The sequence below is a fragment of the Natrix helvetica genome (genome assembly GCF_964273705.1).
Source record: "Natrix helvetica genome assembly, chromosome: 8".
Classification (NCBI taxonomy): Eukaryota; Metazoa; Chordata; class Lepidosauria; order Squamata; family Natricidae; genus Natrix; species Natrix helvetica.
In genome coordinates this window covers 2160563-2176449 of record NC_138559.1, presented here as the reverse complement: position 1 = coordinate 2176449, position 15887 = coordinate 2160563, and the positions used below count along the sequence as shown (strand labels likewise).

Sequence of the window (15887 nt, the reverse complement as noted above, 5' to 3'; positions counted from 1 at the left end):
TCCTGGTTAGCAGACCTGGTGGAGCTGTCTTCAGCCCCCCACTGGAAGCTCCCACTAGGGGAGGTGTCCCTTCACCAGGGGTCTCTGGAACATCCGGACCCAGAGTGGCTCCATCTGACCGCCTGGTGATTGAGCGGGAACAACTGAGAGAGGCACACTTCTCCACGGAGGTCATTAAGACCATCGAAGCGTCCAGGAGGCAGTCAACCACTCGCATTTACAACGCCTCCTGGGCCGCTTTCGCGGACTGGTGCCAAGCAAGGGGCCTTGTCCCGGCTTCGGCTTCCATGCCCCAGGTGCTGGACTTCCTACAGGAAGGACTGGACAAAGGTCTGGCTCCCAGCACCCTCAGGAGACAAGTCTCTGCCCTCTCCACAGTCCGGGGGTGTGTGGATTCCCCACCTTTGTCTCAACATCCGGTCCTAAGGAGTTTCCTTAAGGGAGCGGTGAATCTGAAACCCCCTGTGGTCCATAGTTTCCCTACCTGGGACTTACCCACGGTCCTCCAGTCACTAACAGAGGCACCCTTCAAACCCTTGAGGGAGGTTTCCCTTCAATTCCTGACCCTTAAGGTCGTATTCCTGGTTGCCATCCCCTCAGCCAGGAGATTTTCCGAGCTCGACGCTCTGTCCAGCAGAGTGGACCTCTGCACCTTCCTGGAGAACCGGGTCATCCTCAGACTGGACCCCGCATTCATGCTCAAGATCAACTCCCCATTCCACAGAGGACTAGAGATAGTTCTGCCGGATTTCTGCCCACAGCCTTCCAAGGATAGAGAAAGATCTTGGCACCGACTGGACGTGAGAAGAGCCCTGTGCATCTACCTGAAGCGCACGGCGCCCTACAAGCGTTCAGAGGCCCTCTTCGTCTCCTTTCAGCATTCTACTCGAGGAGCCAAGGTTTCCCCGGCAACTACAAGGCACGAGGTCTCCAGGTTCCAGAGGGCATCACCACGCACTCCACCAGAAGTGCGGCCACCTCAGCGGCTTGGGCCACTCAGGCTCCCATTGAGGAGATCTGCAGGGCTGCCGCTTGGTCTTCTCCATCGCCTTTCATCAGGCATTACCGGCTAGACGCGGACACCCCCACGGACGTGGCCTTCGGGAGGAGGGTTCTTCAGAGAATCCTGGACTCTCGGGGTGCTCAGGCCCATTGTTCCCTCCCAAGGACATCTAGCTTTGGTATGTCCCATGTGTGACTCCTCCCACGCCCCACTTCAGAGACTGTCAGTTGGTCTTACTTGAACTGCATGTCTCGAAGATGGCGTGGGAGTAGCCACTTCCCCCCCCCATTAGGGTGCCCCGCACCAGGGGCCTGAGTTAGCTCAGTGGTCAGTCAGGGACCAGGCAGGAAGGATGTGTGTTTTCTTATCTGTCCCTTCCTCTTTCAGGTTCTTTGCTACGACCATCGGTTAATCTGGGAGGTCAGAGGAGGTACGGAGGTGTGGCCTCAAGATTTACCTCAGCCTCCAGGGCAAAAGGGCTGTGTTAATACCCATGTGTGACTGCTCCCACGCCATCTTCGAGACATGCAGTTCAGGTAAGACCAACTGACAATTGTTAATTGTAGAAAAAAATGGAAAGAAATGCTCTCTATGTCAAAATGTAACTAGAGGATATATATTGTTTATAGTAAAACAGACCAATAGAGAAATACGAAATGATAATTTGGTGCAATTTTTGAAAGGGCAATTGAAGATATTGTTTATGTATTAAGAAAAAATGAGTATTTTAAAAAATGGAAAATAATGGAAGAAAATAATTTGGCTGAAAGTGAAACCCAAGCTATGATGTCAAATGGATTATGTAAATGAGAGGATGAAAAAGGGAAGAACCAGTCAACCCTTTGTTTCTATAATACGTGTAAAGTTGTATTAAAAATAAAAAAAAACTTTGAAACTGAAGAAGAAGAAGAAGAAGAAGAAGAAGGAAGCCTGGGATTTTAGGTGAAGAGTTTTGCATTTCCTGCATCATGCATGGAAGCATCTCCAGGAGGTCCCATCTACAAAAGCCGCATCTCGTCATCCAGACTTTCTACTGGTAGTCCTTGACTTACAGCTACAACTGAGCCCAAACTTTATGTTGCTAAGCGAGACAGTTGTTTTGCTCCCATTTTACGACCTTGGCGCAGGTATTAAGTGACTCTCTGCGGTTGTTAACTTAGCAACGTGGTTGTTAAGTGAACTTGGCCTCCCCGCTGACTTTGCTTGTCAGAAGGTTCGCAAAAGGGGATCGCATGAAGTTGGGACCCTGTGACCGTCATAACAACGAGTTAGTTGCCCAGCATCTGAATGTTGGTGTGACCATGGAGATTCTGTTACGGTTGTAAGTGTGAAAAACGGTCACCCAACAGTTGTAAATTGAGGACTACCTGTAATCTATAGATGAGAAGATGACTAGAAACTTCCTTTACTGTTGCTGGTTCCCGGAAGGAAAGAACTTACTTGTGCTTTAGTTTTTTCACTTCCCGGTCTTCCTCCTCTTCAAGTTTTTGGATAAAGCTCTTTAGAACAGGCATTTCAAATTTAATATATTGAGCAACCTGCAAAGACACACAAAGTATGGATATGGTTTGGGAACACCCTCTTTTAAAGACCCCATAAAGACCCCTTGCAGTGTGGAGTCTGGGCAACTGAGTGGAGCTGAGTGTTTTACTGGCTGGATACTTTCCCTGTCGCCAATGCGGAGTTTTGTTCGGCAGATATATTCTCATTGTGTCCAGAGAGAGAAATTTCTGCCTCTACCCAGGATCGAACTCATAGCCTCCTGATTGTGAGGCGAGAGCTCCACCTCTAGACCACCACACCACTCACTAGCATGGACTAGCATAGTATTTTTGTATCGAAGCAGAGAATTGCTCTCCTGGCTCTGTGTTCCAGAAATCTCAACCCTGGCAGCATTAAGATGGATGGGCTTCAACTCCCAGAATCCCCCAGCCTGCAAGGTTGAGAAGCACCGCTCTCTGAGCCATTTAGGTGCCACAGCAACAAATAAGGCTAATAATGGGGAAATGGAGGCCCTTTTTAATTCTTCGGTGCTATTTATCTGAAGCACTTGTGTCCCTCCGCACTTGAGGGAATAAAGCACATGTAAACTGGACCTTCATGTCTCACATTTCCACTGAAAAGATCAGACACAGCATCGTGTCTCCACTCTTCTCCCACAACAAACTAATGGAGTGGAGAAGTGGTGGAATTCATTTTTTTTACTACTGGGGGCGTGGCAGGGGAAGGATACTGCAAAATCCCCATTTCCTCCCTATCAGCTGGGATTCGGGAGGCAGAGAATAGATGCGGACGGGGCCAGCCAGTGGTTGCATTTGCCTTTTCTCCGAACTACTCAAAATTTCCACTACCGGTTCTCCAGAACCTGTCAGAACCTGCTGAATTCCACCTCTGAAGTGGATTAAACACCCATCACTTTAAGGTTTGAATGAGTAGGTTTTGTGGGCCTGGGGGGAAAATGGAAAATAAGAATATGCGACCCCTGAAATAAATGTAGCAGCAAGTACTCAAAATAGCTCTCAATAACTTTATAAGCAAGTCAATTATTAATATAGATCATGAGAAATAATTACACAAATAAGTGAAAAGCTATCTCCTAAAGACACAGGGATTTTGGAAAGAGAGCCCGGCAGAAGTTTTAATGGTGGGCCTAGCAGCGGGACGGCGAACCTATGGCACGCATGCCAGAGTTGACCAGCTGGCCGGCGCGCATGCATGTGCCAGGAACCCAAAGACACATGCACGCTGGCCAGTTGGTCTTCAGGTTTTTGGTGCTCGAGCATGCACACATGCATGGACGTTCCGGTTTGGGCATTCAGTGCTGAAAGGTTTCGCCATCACTGGCCTAGCATGTTCCTCCTCCAAAGAAGTTGGACACTGTGGGATAAGCGAAGGATGGATTCCCACCACACAACCACTCACGTCATAGGTGACTTCTTCAACCTGGTCCTTCTCCATCAAAAAGACCTTGGAAACCTGTTCACACGGCCCCTGCAAAATGCGGGCAATCAATGGGTAATCTGTGCCTTTGAGCTTCTGCTTCTCTGTAGGAAATAGAGGACAAGGAGAAGGGTAGGGGCCTCATGAGCAACTCATGCTTGCCAATAGGAGAAAGAAAATGGCCTCCTCTAAGACACAAATCCAGAAACTTCTCCCGGTTTACACAGGATGCATGAAAACAGCACCTGAAAGCACCCAAAGTCTTTCCACAGCAGGAATGATTGTGGGCTCCAAGCTGGTGTCAATTCCTAGTAACCTCCTAGGTCAGTGGTGGGCAACCTTTTTTTTCAACTGAGCCAAATCTCGCCAAAACCACGATTGAAATTTATTTTGAGAGCCACATTTTTAAAACCGAAAATACATAGGATGGTACACTGTTTTTAGTTTCAATAAACTCTGGCATTTGAAGCACGCAAGTCTTAAAGCTGTCAAGTTACAAGATCCTTGCATCCCTAACCCTTTAGGAAAAAAACCCCAAGGGGTCTTCAAACCTGACAGCTTTAAGACTTGTGGACTTCAACTCCCAGAATTCCTCCTCCAGTCATGTTGGCTCAGGAACTCTGGCATTGAAGCATGCAAGTCTTAAAGCTGTCAAGTTGCAAGACCCTCGCACCCCCAACCCTTTAGAAAAAAAACCCAGGGTCTTCAAACCTGACAGCTTGAAGACTTGTGGACTTCAACTCCCAGAATTCTGAGAGTTGAAGTCCACCAAGGGCATCAATCATATTAGCCTAGGGATCTGCAAAATTGGCTCTTAAGACTGGTGGACTTCAACTCCCAGAATTCTGAGAATTGAAGTCCACCAGTCTTAAAACAGCCAATTGTTACCTCTTAAAACTCCCCCATTGGTGGAGCCCCAAGAAGCGAGGAGGGAGAAAAAGAGACGGAGGCCAAGGAGCTTCCCCCCCCCGCCCCCTCCCAGCAAAAATCTAACCGGGGAGCCGGGCGGGCAGTAGCAAATTAGCCAATCACGCACGCGGCTAATTTGCTACTGCCCGCCCGGCTCCCCGATTAGATTTTTGCTGGGAGGGGGGGGGGAAGCTCCTTAGCCTCCGTTTCTTTTTCTGCCTCCTTGCTTCTCGTCCCCGCCCGACTTCAGGATCCTCCCTAATCATTGTGGGTCGAAAAGAAAAAAGGGAAAGGGGCGCTTGTTTTGAAGTGCCCGAGAGGAGGGAGGGGAGCGGGCGCCCGGCACACAGAAGAGCCACATTAAAATGTGTAAAGAGCCGCGTGTGGCTCACGAGCCGCGGCTTGCCGACCACTGTCCTAGGTGGACCTTCTCTGGAATGATCTATCTCCAATCTAGTACTTCAGGTCTTCCAAAATTGCGTTGTGTTTAAGTTCATCCACCTTGCTAGAGATTCCCCTCGCACATGTGTGTTAGTCATTCCCGACTCTAGGGGGCGGTGCTCATCTCCGTTTCAAAGCCAAAGAGCCAGCACTGTCGGAAGACGTCTCCGTGGTCATGTGGTCAGCATGACTCAACGCCGAAGGCTCACGGAACGCTGTTCCCTTCGCACCAAAGGTGGTTCCTATTTTTCTACTTTCATTTTTACATGCTTTCGAACTGCTAGGTTGGCAGAAGCTGGGACAAGGAACGGGAGCTCACTCCGTCATGCAGTGCTAGCGATTCTGCCAACCTTTCTGATCGACAAGCTCAGCATCTTAGCCACTGAGCCACCCTTACTGTTCTCTCCCTACAAATGTCTTTATTCTGACTTTATCCACCTGCTCAAGAGAGGCCCAAGAGAGGCCCACGGGCCCCCAAAAAGCTTGCATAGAACCACTGCAAGACACCACAACATCCTTCTCACCTCCACTGGTGTGTACAATGTACAAAGCAAATTCTTCCGCCGAGTTTTCAATCTGAAAGCAGGAGAAAAAAAAAGGAGCATTGGTTCTTTGCGCACGCAGCCCTGATCTCTCTTCCCCTTGGCTTCTTGTTCCAAAAAAGCCAAGATGGAGTCCAGATCATCACTGCCTGATATCCTGACTTCAGTTGAGACAGTCTGGTCTAGTAGTTAAGGGAGCAAACTAGGAACCCAAAAGGTTCTAGTCCCATTTTGGGCACAGCACCTGGTTAGGTGACCTTGTGCCAATTGCCAGAAGACTCTGAGTTCTAGTCCTACCTTGGTCAAGACGGGGTAGTTGTTATGGGAAAAATAGGAGGAGGAAGAAATATTAGGTATCGATAAAAGGAGAATATTTGTAGCTCTGGATCGAAATAAAGGGTCCTTGGTGTTCTTTTGAGCTTGGTTGTTTTCTTGTAAACATTTCATGAACCAAACTAGGTAACATCATCAGTGCTGCACTGATGTTACCTAGTTTGGGTTATGAAACGTCTGCCGTGTTGAGTTGCTTTCATTGTGCTGTAGAAAATTCCACCCCTGATTCTGCTCCCTGACAAAGCCAGGAGACCAGACGCCAGTTTGAAGGAACGTTATGGGTATCAGAGGAGGCGAAGAGACCCCTGCCCCCGTGATCAAGCAGGGGGTATAGCCCTTCAAATGCCCCTGGAAACGGTATTTGCTTGGTGTGTAGAGTAAGGGAGGGAATCATTAAGAAGAAGAGAAGAGTCGGTGTTGATATCGGAAGCATGAAATCTGCCCAGAGGTGGGTTGCTCCTGGTTCATACCAGTTCAGGAGAACCGGTAGTGGTAATTGAGTGTGGGTTGCCGAACTGGTAGTGATGGCTGGCTGGCCATGCCCCTGAACCGGCTCGCTCTGATGCTCACCCTGCCTCGCCTTCAGCACAGGCATCCACACAACGGCCTCCTCCTTCCTACCCACAGGTAAGCAGCATTCATGCTAGTCTCGCCCCCCCCCCCACCAGCCAGCGTCTCCTGAAGCCACCGCCGTTGCAGCCCGGCAAGCTTCGCATTCTGGAGAGGGTGGCAGCGGGAGGAGAGGGCGTTGGCAGGGCAGCGGGCTCAGCTGCAGCCTAGAATCAGAACAAAACATGCCTTAAACTTGTTGAGTAGCAGCTTCAGCACTTGTGGTGTAGTCATGGTGCTGTTGATCCGAACATTGGTGACGGAGCCATAGGCTGGGGTGAACACAGACGTCTGAGGGAGGAAGCAGAAGGAGAGAGCAAGGATCACAGGAAGAACCAGGCTGAGACTTTTGTCAGAAGGAAGCTGTTACAGGCCATGCAGGATGGGAGTGAGGACCAGGTTAGTGTCAGGCTGCAGCTATCTTTTCTTGTGGATCTTTGGCCTGCCACACTTTCTATTATTCTACTATGCATTTTCTATGGTGGGAAAATGGGAGGGGGGATTGTACGGAGTTAGATGATATGTAGCCATAACAACATTCTTTCTAGAAAGCCAAGGTCATCCTTTGTCTCTGCACCTCTGCACCTGACCGGAACTGGATGGGTGGAAGCTGCCCACATGGCAGAAGAAGATTTGGACCATGGGATGGACTGGTGGGTGTGGGGGCAAGACCTTGAACTTTCAACTGGGAGGGGGAAACTGGGAAGCTTTCAGATTTGGGTTTTCCCAGATATGCCAACATGTCTCTCTTAATAAATGGGAACTTTGAGCAATACTTTGCCTCCGACTCTGATTTACTTTTGGATGCTATTTGGAATCCTGACAGTTAGATTAAAAGATGGAGTTCCCACAATAGGATCAACTAGGTTGCTTCTCTCCTTGATTAGTTTCCACCCATTGATTCTTGTCCTGCCCTGAAGTGTTTTGGAGAATAGTCTGACTCCCTCTTCTTTGGGGCAGCCCTTTAGATATTGGGACACTGCTATCATGTCACCTCTGGCCCTTCTTTTCATCAAACTGGACTTACCCAATTTCAGCAACAGTTCATCATATATTTTAGCCTCCAGCCCCCTAATCCTCTTTGTTGCTCTTCTCTGCACTCTTTCCAGAGTCTCCACGTCTTTTTTTACAGATCTTCTTCCTTGGTTTGCCAAAGAGACTCCCATCCACCCCATCCACCTCCCTGCCAGCCCCCCCGGAGGCTCACTTTGTGATTGTAGAAATGCCCGTTGATGGAGAAGCGGTGGCGCTTGATCCGCCGTTGTTCACTGGGGGTGCGAAGGTTCCCTCTGCGGCGCACACCCACATCGCTCCGTGTCCGCATGAGTTGCGGCGTCTCTTCTAGTTGAGCTTTGAACTCGTCATCTGAAACGCAGAGTTGCAAAGACCCCTTAAAAGCATGCAAACATCAGAGGCATCCAAAGGACTGGAGGCGTTCCACAAAGTGACAAAACCATGTTGGCTTCCCACCCCCCCTTGGGACACAGGTCCCACCCCTTTCCTAGGTGTGAGCAATGCCTGTAAAATGGGGAGGGGGCACTCTACAACACTCCCAGTTGCTGCAAATCAGACGCATGCAGGTAGTGTTGGGGCCTGTCGGCCACCGGCCCCTCCAGCAACCAAATCAGAGGAGGAGGCGGCATGAGAGTCTGAGTCAGAATCAAGACAACCTGAGAGCTCCGAGCTGAAGAGGAAATGGAGCCGTCAGAGAGACAGAGGTGGAGCCCGGGCCACCTGTCAGCCCTCAGATGGAGAGTCAACAGCCCCCAGGTCTGGAGGTGGCTGAGGAGGAAGAAGAGGAACAGCTGAGTCCAGTGCCTGAGGCACAGATGCACAGAAGGCAGAGGAGAGGAGAACAGTGGAAATCCGTGGGCCGGCCCTCAGGACAGAAGAGCCACTGCAAAGCCCTCCCTAGCTCTGCAGATCAAGGGCAAGTGGCAGAGATGAATGGATGTGGCAGACAACCTTTCACCTCCCTGCCGGATGGACTTCTTAGCCTGTGGTGAGAGAGAAACTTTTTGCCGGGGTTGCTGGCGCTCCTAATAACGGAATCATTGATTTAACTACAGAGGATTTGTTGTGTTTGGGGAGCTGGGTCAGAACAGGTAGGGCTTGACTTTCAACCATTCATTTAGGGCAGGGGGGGAGGGGGTTTGCTGCTGGTTTTACTACTGGCTCGCAACCCGTGCATGCTACTCAATGTAAATTGTTCTTCGTGCATGCGCAGAACAACTTACAGCGACTGGGCCTGTGCAGTCACTGAAATCCAAAATGGTGGCGAGGGAACTGGTTCGGGGGCAGGGCAGGTCTGGGTCACTGCCGGTTCTGTGACGCAGGCCTGAATTCCACTAATGGTTTGGCTGAACCGGACCGAACTGGGAGAACCCACCTCTGATTTAGTGACCGTTCAAAAGTGACACAGCACTGAAAAAGTGGTTTTTCACAGAACGATCCTTGTGGCCTCTCCCTGTGGTCATGTGATCACAATTCAGAGGCTTGGCAACTGACATGTACTTATGACGGATGTGGCCTCACAGGGTCTGTTGTGACCTTCCCAGCTGGCTTCGGACAGGCAAAGGCAACGGGGGAAGGTGGGCTTGCTTAACGACCGCATGTCGCACTTACATGATCCTCTTTCGGGACCTTCCGACAAGTGAAGTCAGGGCCACAGCCGGATTCACTTAACCCCCATTTTACTCACTTCACAACTGCAGTGGTTCACTTAACAACCGCGGCATGCAAGGTTGTAAAATGGGGCGAAACTCACTTAACAACTATGTCTGCTTAAGTGATGGGAATTTGGACTCAATTCGGGACTACCTGTATAACTTAATAAATTAGGATTATCGACTTCCTCAGACAACCAGAGGTGGGTTGCTGCGGTTACGGCCGTACTGGTACGGTGGCTCGTTTGGTCCACCCACCCACCTGCCTGCCCTCTCTAGCTGGTTTTATGGTAAACAGCAAAGTGCGAACAGCGTGCGGTGCCTGCGCGAGCCCCAACAATCAGCTGGTTGTCGCAGGGGCAGTCGATTGCGCACGCATGCACAGCGCAAGTCAGGCGCGTGCACAAACAGAACACCTGAGCGCGTGATCAACGTACTGGTCGTGACAGTCAGAGCAACCCACCACTATAGACCAAACTCCTCCAACCCCCCCAACCCCCGCCAAATGTAGACGTTAATTTGTGGAACATAACACACAATGTAGAGGCCTGAAGAGAGACAATGTTGCCTCTGTTTTCCCTTCTCTAGCAAGAGAAACATTTCAAGATCCGTCTTGCGCATTCATCCGTCTGATGAAGGGACGCCTTTTAGAGCGGGGAGCCAGCTCTCCGTTGTTGAGACCCTTCCCACATCAACAAAGGCCACGTTATGTGCGCGGAGAATCAGGCGTACAATCTGCAAAGGGAGATTTGCTACCCAGGCCTCTCTTGAATCTTAATGTCACCGTTCGGAGGGGAGGCAGGGAGGAAGCCGTCCAAATTAATTGGAAGTAACTCTTCTGTGGAAATGCAATTAAATTATGCTGGGATTCATCTAGCCCACAAAATCCACCTCCTCCTCGTGACCCTCAGGCCGTCCCCAAGAGGATCGGCAGCCAATCGGTCTCCCTTTCCTCCTCTGGTGGCCTGGAGGGTCGCCACTATTGTGAGATGAAATTCACAGACACCGTTCTGGCGTCCACCAGACGGCAAAGTCCGGCCATTGTCCGATTTCTGTAGGAACCCGAAAAATGCCTTGGGCTTCACTGTCTCTCCTGCTTTTCAAGTCAATTTTACAGCCAGGGGGGGTTTCATTAATATATTTTTTTTGCCACTGGCAAAAAATGCAACAGTTAACAGGACCCAGATAAACCTCCAAGTGCTACAATGACCCTCTCAAAGGATGCAAATGACCAGTTGTCTGCAAGGAATAGCAATCCTTCCATTCCCCACCCAGTCAGAGTCGAAGAAGCTTCTTGGATGAGAAGTGAAACGTCTTCAAAAGAAAAAAAATCAACAAGAAAGTCCAGTGGCCTCCTGAAAAAAAAAAACCTTAGACTGGATTGCCACACTCTACTACTGATTTTAAAAGCCGTTGCAACTTAAGCTGCCCTCTGCAACACGCCCCTTCCTGCAGTTGAAGTTTTAGCAACAGCTCTTCCAACTGCAGGACTCCTGCCGTTAAGGAGGAAGCAAGAAGCGGAAGTTGTCGGCCACGTTCAGCCGATGGTAAGATAAGCAGAGTCCGCACGACAGCAGGACCGACCTCAGCTTCCTCCCTATTCGTGTGGGGCCAGCCCAGCACTGCGGAAGTCAGCCTGCAAATGTGCAATTTCCAAATCATGCACAGCGCAGCATTATTCATTCTAGGACTGCAAAGTGGTTGGGGCCAAAAATTTGCCTGGTGGGGGGGTTGGTTGGGGGTGGGGGGAAGAGAAGCACAGGGGCAAAATTTTATTTTTTATTTTATTTATTTCATTTGTCAAACATGCATGAGGTATAAGTATAAACATGGTGTCAGGCCTGCAGCCATCTTTTCTTTTGGACCTTTGGCCTGCCACACTTTCTATTATTCTACGATGCATTTTCTATCGTGGGAAAATGGGAAGGGGAATTGTAAGGAGTTAGATGCGATGTAGCTGTAACAAAATTCTTCCTAGAAAGCCAAGGTCATCATCCTTTGTCTCTGTACCTCTGCACCTGACCGGAACTGGATGGGTGGAAGCTGCCAGTGTGGCAGTGGGAGATTGGGCCATGGGATGGGCTTGTGGATGTGGGGGGCAAGATCTTGAACTTTCAACTGGGTGGGGAAAACCGGGAAGCTTTCAGATTCGGGTTTCCCCAGACGTGGCTCCCTTAATAAATTGGAATTTTGAGCAATGCTTTGCCTCAGACTCCGATTTAATTTTGGATGCTATTTGGAACCCTGATATTAACCTGAATCTCCATTCGCACGTGTGGCCCTCCCGAGCTTCATTTTCACTGGCAGAGGGTTGCAGGAGGCTGTCGCAGCCGAAAATAGAGCTCGGGAACCCGTTTTCACTGGCACCACCACAGGCGCCCCCGACCGGAGTGACGTCGCGCCCACCCAAGGTCCTACACAACCCTGATGTGGCCCTCAATGAAATCGAGTTTGACACCTCTGTTCTAGGAGCTGCAATAAGCCGTTGGCCTGTCATTTCTAAGGGAAGGCTGTCATTCTGATGGCCAAGAGGCCCCGGCCTTCCTCCGCCTCAGCTGCCCATCAGCAGCTCCCCTGTTTTCTCAAACAGGAAGGAGAGCCATGGCAACTCACAGCAACAAGGCTTTGTGTCGCAAGGAAGGAGGACTCCCGTTGTCGGGGGGGGGGGGGGAGGAGAAGCCAGGCTGATTCCTTCACATCCTCGGGTGCCAGATGCCCCTGTGTGTGTGTGTCTGTGTGTGTGTGTGTGTGTACGTACTTGTACTTGCAAATTCCTAAGCCACAGAGCTGGATCACATCAAAGGTCTTTCATTCTCCACAGTTGCCACAACCCCACAGGCAGGAGTCTGCCCATGTGTGCCTGTGTCATTGTGTACGTATGTGTGCATACTGACAAAGCCCTCCCCCCCCCTCCTGTTATTTCTCAACTCATCACAGATTCTGGCACAGAATTCAGAGCTAAGCAATCCTGGCTCTGTCTGCCACGCAGCGCTCTGTTTTTAAAAACACCCAAGCTGGAAACTCTCTTATAGCAGTTAATCCCCAGAATTGAGCAGTTCTAATCCTGAAATGAAAACATGCATTGCAACCGTCTCACACAAGAGCAAAGGGAGGGAGGGAGGGAGGGAGAGAGGAAAGGAAGGAAGGAAGAAAAAAGGGGGAGGGAGGGAAAAAGGGAGAGAAGAGGAAAAGAAGGAAGGAAGAAAAAGGGAGGAAGGAAGGAGACAGAGAGAAAGAAAGAAAGAAAAAGGAAGGAAGGAAGAAGGAAGAAGGAAGGAGGGAGGGAAGAAAAAAGGAGGGAGGGAGGAAAGGAAGGGAGGGAGGGAAGGAAGAAAAAGAAAGGAAGGAAGGAAGGAGGGTGAGTGGGTGGGAAGGAGAGCGAGAGGAAGGAAGAACGGAAGGGGGAGGGAGGGAGGAAGGAGGGTGGAAGGAAGAAAAAGAAAGGGAGGAAAGAGAGAGAAAGAAGGAAGGAAAGAGAGAAAGAAAGGAAGAAAGGAAGGAGGGAGGGTGGGAGGAGGGAGGGAGGAAGGAAGAAAAAGAAAGGAAGGAAAGAAAGAAGGAAGGAAAGAAAGAGAAAGAAGGAAGGGAAGGAGGGAAGGAGGAAGGGAGGGAGCTGGACTCAGATTCAGTAGCAACTGGGGTGCCATAGTAAACCTGAAGGACCAAGTGAGAGACAGATGGAAAAGGTTTCTCTAAGTGGTTACTAGGACTTTAAAATGACTTGGATGGCACATAATCAATCAATTTGGGGGGAAAAGGAGGAGGAGGAGGGTCTATGCAAAACATGCCTTAAAACTAAAGGAAAGGCAGGATGTAGATCCAACAAATCCATGTATACATATTCGTTTTCCTCCTTTCTGAAACAGTCCAAGGAGGCCCCACCGGTGGAAATCCATGAAGAAGGAGCTTCTTCCCTCCCCCCGTCCCTTGGTCTGGGTAGTGGCCACCTCTGTTCCGATCCTACCTGCTTTCTCCTCCGTGGCGTCCCCTTCGGATGTGGGCTCGGCCTCCGTGACCTGAATATCAGGCAACGTGGTGGGCTTAAGGACAGACCTAGGGAGGAACGAGAGAAGGAAGTCAAGAGCCAAAGGGGGAAGGAAGACTTGGTCAAGTTTAGGAAGCAAGTCCTTCTCAATCCAGACGCCAACCAGCCAAACACGTTTAGTCCCTGGTTGGGGGTTGAAGGTGGGAAGGTTGGCCCAAGGAAGCTGCGTTATGGAAGCCCTGCAGAGTTGGCCACAGGTCTACCAGGAGGGCGACCTGCAGTCCTCCAAGGGGGAAGGGCAGCAGAAAGGAAGGCAGGATGGAACCTTCTGGCCTGCTGTTTTACACCAATGGTCCCCATCATCCGAAGGGGACATGATGGATGAGATACAGTATAGATGATACCTTGCTCAACAGTAGTAACTTTGAATGGGCTCTTGGAGTCCTAATGGACAACCATTTAAATAGGAGCCAGCCGTGTGCAGCAGCTGCCAAAAAAGCCAACACAGTTCTAGGCTGCATCAACAGAGGGAGAGAATCAAGATCCCGTGAAGGGTTAATACCACTTTATAAGGCCTTGGTGAGGCCACACTTGGAATCCTGCCTTTTGGTCGCCATGATGTAAAAAAGATGTGGAGACTCTAGAAAGAGTGCAGAGAAGAGCAACAAAGAGGATTAGGGGACTGGAGGCTAAAACATAGGAAGAACGGTTGCAGGAACTGGGGATGTCTAGTTTAATGAAAAGAAGGACTAGGGGAGACAGGATAGCCGTCTTCCAATATCTCAGGGATTGCCACAAAGAAGAGGGAGTCTAAAGTATCATACCAACTTTTTATTAGTGCCCACCAGGCCTGGTTTCAGTACATCTGAGAAGATGCCGAAAGTCCTTCAGGTTTGACCACTAGTCCTCTACTGTTGGTGGCCGGGGCCGAGAGCTCCTTCAAACAATTCTGGATTGCCATGGGGTGCCATTCACTGTGGGCCCCAAGCCTCCCACAGCCACCCAACATTCAACGTATTTCTTTCAGAAGGCCATCAGGAGAAGAGTTAGCTGGCGAAATCACCAGCATCCAAAAAATAAAAGGAAATGATAGCCGTGCTCTGATATCTCAAGGGCTGCCCCCCCCCCTCTCAGTCCAGCCCACCTCACAGGGGTCTTGTTTAGGGGAAAAGAGGGAGAGGAAGGAGCATTCTGTATCGTTGTCCCCCTTGAGTTATTTATAAAAATAAAAAAGGCAGGGATAAAATAAAAAATAAAATAAAGATCCCAGGAACCGGCATGGAGATTCTCATCCGATAGTATTTTGATATTTAACTCAGCCTTCCCTCTCTTCCTCTAAACCTTTATTTAAGTCAAAGATTACAGAGAGTCACCTTGAAACCAAAACAGGGAAATTAAAACATGCCAAAAAGAAAGAAAGAAAGAATTATATGTTATCACGCAAAGGGTCGTAACTGCAGGTTTGGGGAATTTTCCGTGTAAAACTCTTCCAGAAAGGCTTGGCTGGCCCACTGCGGGTCTCAGTCCCAGCCCCCCAATGAATTTCCCCAGACTGGGCTAGGAATCCCTCGACCCCCAGGGGGAGACCCTTCTCTGTGGGAGCGCCTTCCCTCTGGAATGAGCTGCCCCCGGAGCTTCCCATAATCCCCGAACTCCGGTCCTTCCGATGCGCCCTAAAAAGTTGGCTTTTCCAGCAAGCCGGCCTGGCCTGTTAATTTTAACTCATTTTTTAAATGTTATTGTTATATTAATTGGGTTTGTTTTTTTGGATTGTTTCTAATTTCCTTTTAACTTTTGTAATATGTGTTTTTTAATGTTGTACGCCGCCCTGAGTCCTTTGGGAGAAGGGTGGCATATAAATCCAATAAATCTAATCCAATCCAGTCATTCTTGTATCAAAAAGATCGAAAGAGCCACTTCGGGTGAGGGGTTCAGGTATCAGGAGACAACGCAGGAGGCTGTGAGTTCGAATGCCGCCTTAGACAAGAAAACTGGCAGGGTGACTTTGGGCCGATCCCTCTCACAGCCCAACCCACCAAACAGTGGGAGAAATAGGGAAATGGGAGGAGGAAGGAGTGTTGCATGTGTTCATTGCCTTGAGTTATTTATAAAAACAATACAGGGAGGATAGAAAAATGGATGGATGGATGGATGGATGGATGGATGATAGGCAGGCAGGCAGGCAGATAGATATCCCACCTTTTATCCCCCCACACACAAATGTTGGAAAATATAAACAAACAAATGTTGAGGAAAAAAGTATCTGATCAGGTGAGAAAGGCGTGGGGGGGGGGGCGCAGAGTCCCAAAGGAGCTTCCTGTCCTCCCCAAAGTCCCGAATCCCCTCCTCCTACCTCCCAGCAGGCTATAGGAGCCCCTTCACCCCCTGAGAAAAGCCCATTCAGAGCAGGGGGGGGGAGTCTGGGGTGGAGAACAGCTGCTCCTTCACCTCTCCCCTCT

At 49.8% G+C, this 15887-nt stretch overlaps 2 protein-coding genes across 2 annotated transcripts in view; one reads left to right on the top strand and one right to left on the bottom strand.

Moving 5' to 3' along the window:
- Positions 1–15887, top strand: part of LOC309396157 (surfactant protein C-like) — a 353221-nt gene that overhangs the window by 34241 nt on the left and 303093 nt on the right. The gene's annotated exons all lie outside the window — the stretch shown is intronic.
- The window catches only part of RASSF2 (Ras association domain family member 2), a 41659-nt gene that overhangs the window by 9044 nt on the left and 16728 nt on the right, over positions 1–15887 (bottom strand). Inside the window, exons 5-10 of the mRNA XM_081961032.1 lie at positions 13408–13496; positions 7985–8142; positions 6967–7068; positions 5818–5869; positions 3926–4047; positions 2444–2541 (exon numbers count right to left, since the gene is read on the bottom strand). Of these exons, the coding sequence (XP_081817158.1) occupies positions 2444–2541; positions 3926–4047; positions 5818–5869; positions 6967–7068; positions 7985–8142; positions 13408–13496 (621 nt within the window). The remainder of the gene's footprint in view (positions 1–2443; positions 2542–3925; positions 4048–5817; positions 5870–6966; positions 7069–7984; positions 8143–13407; positions 13497–15887) is intronic.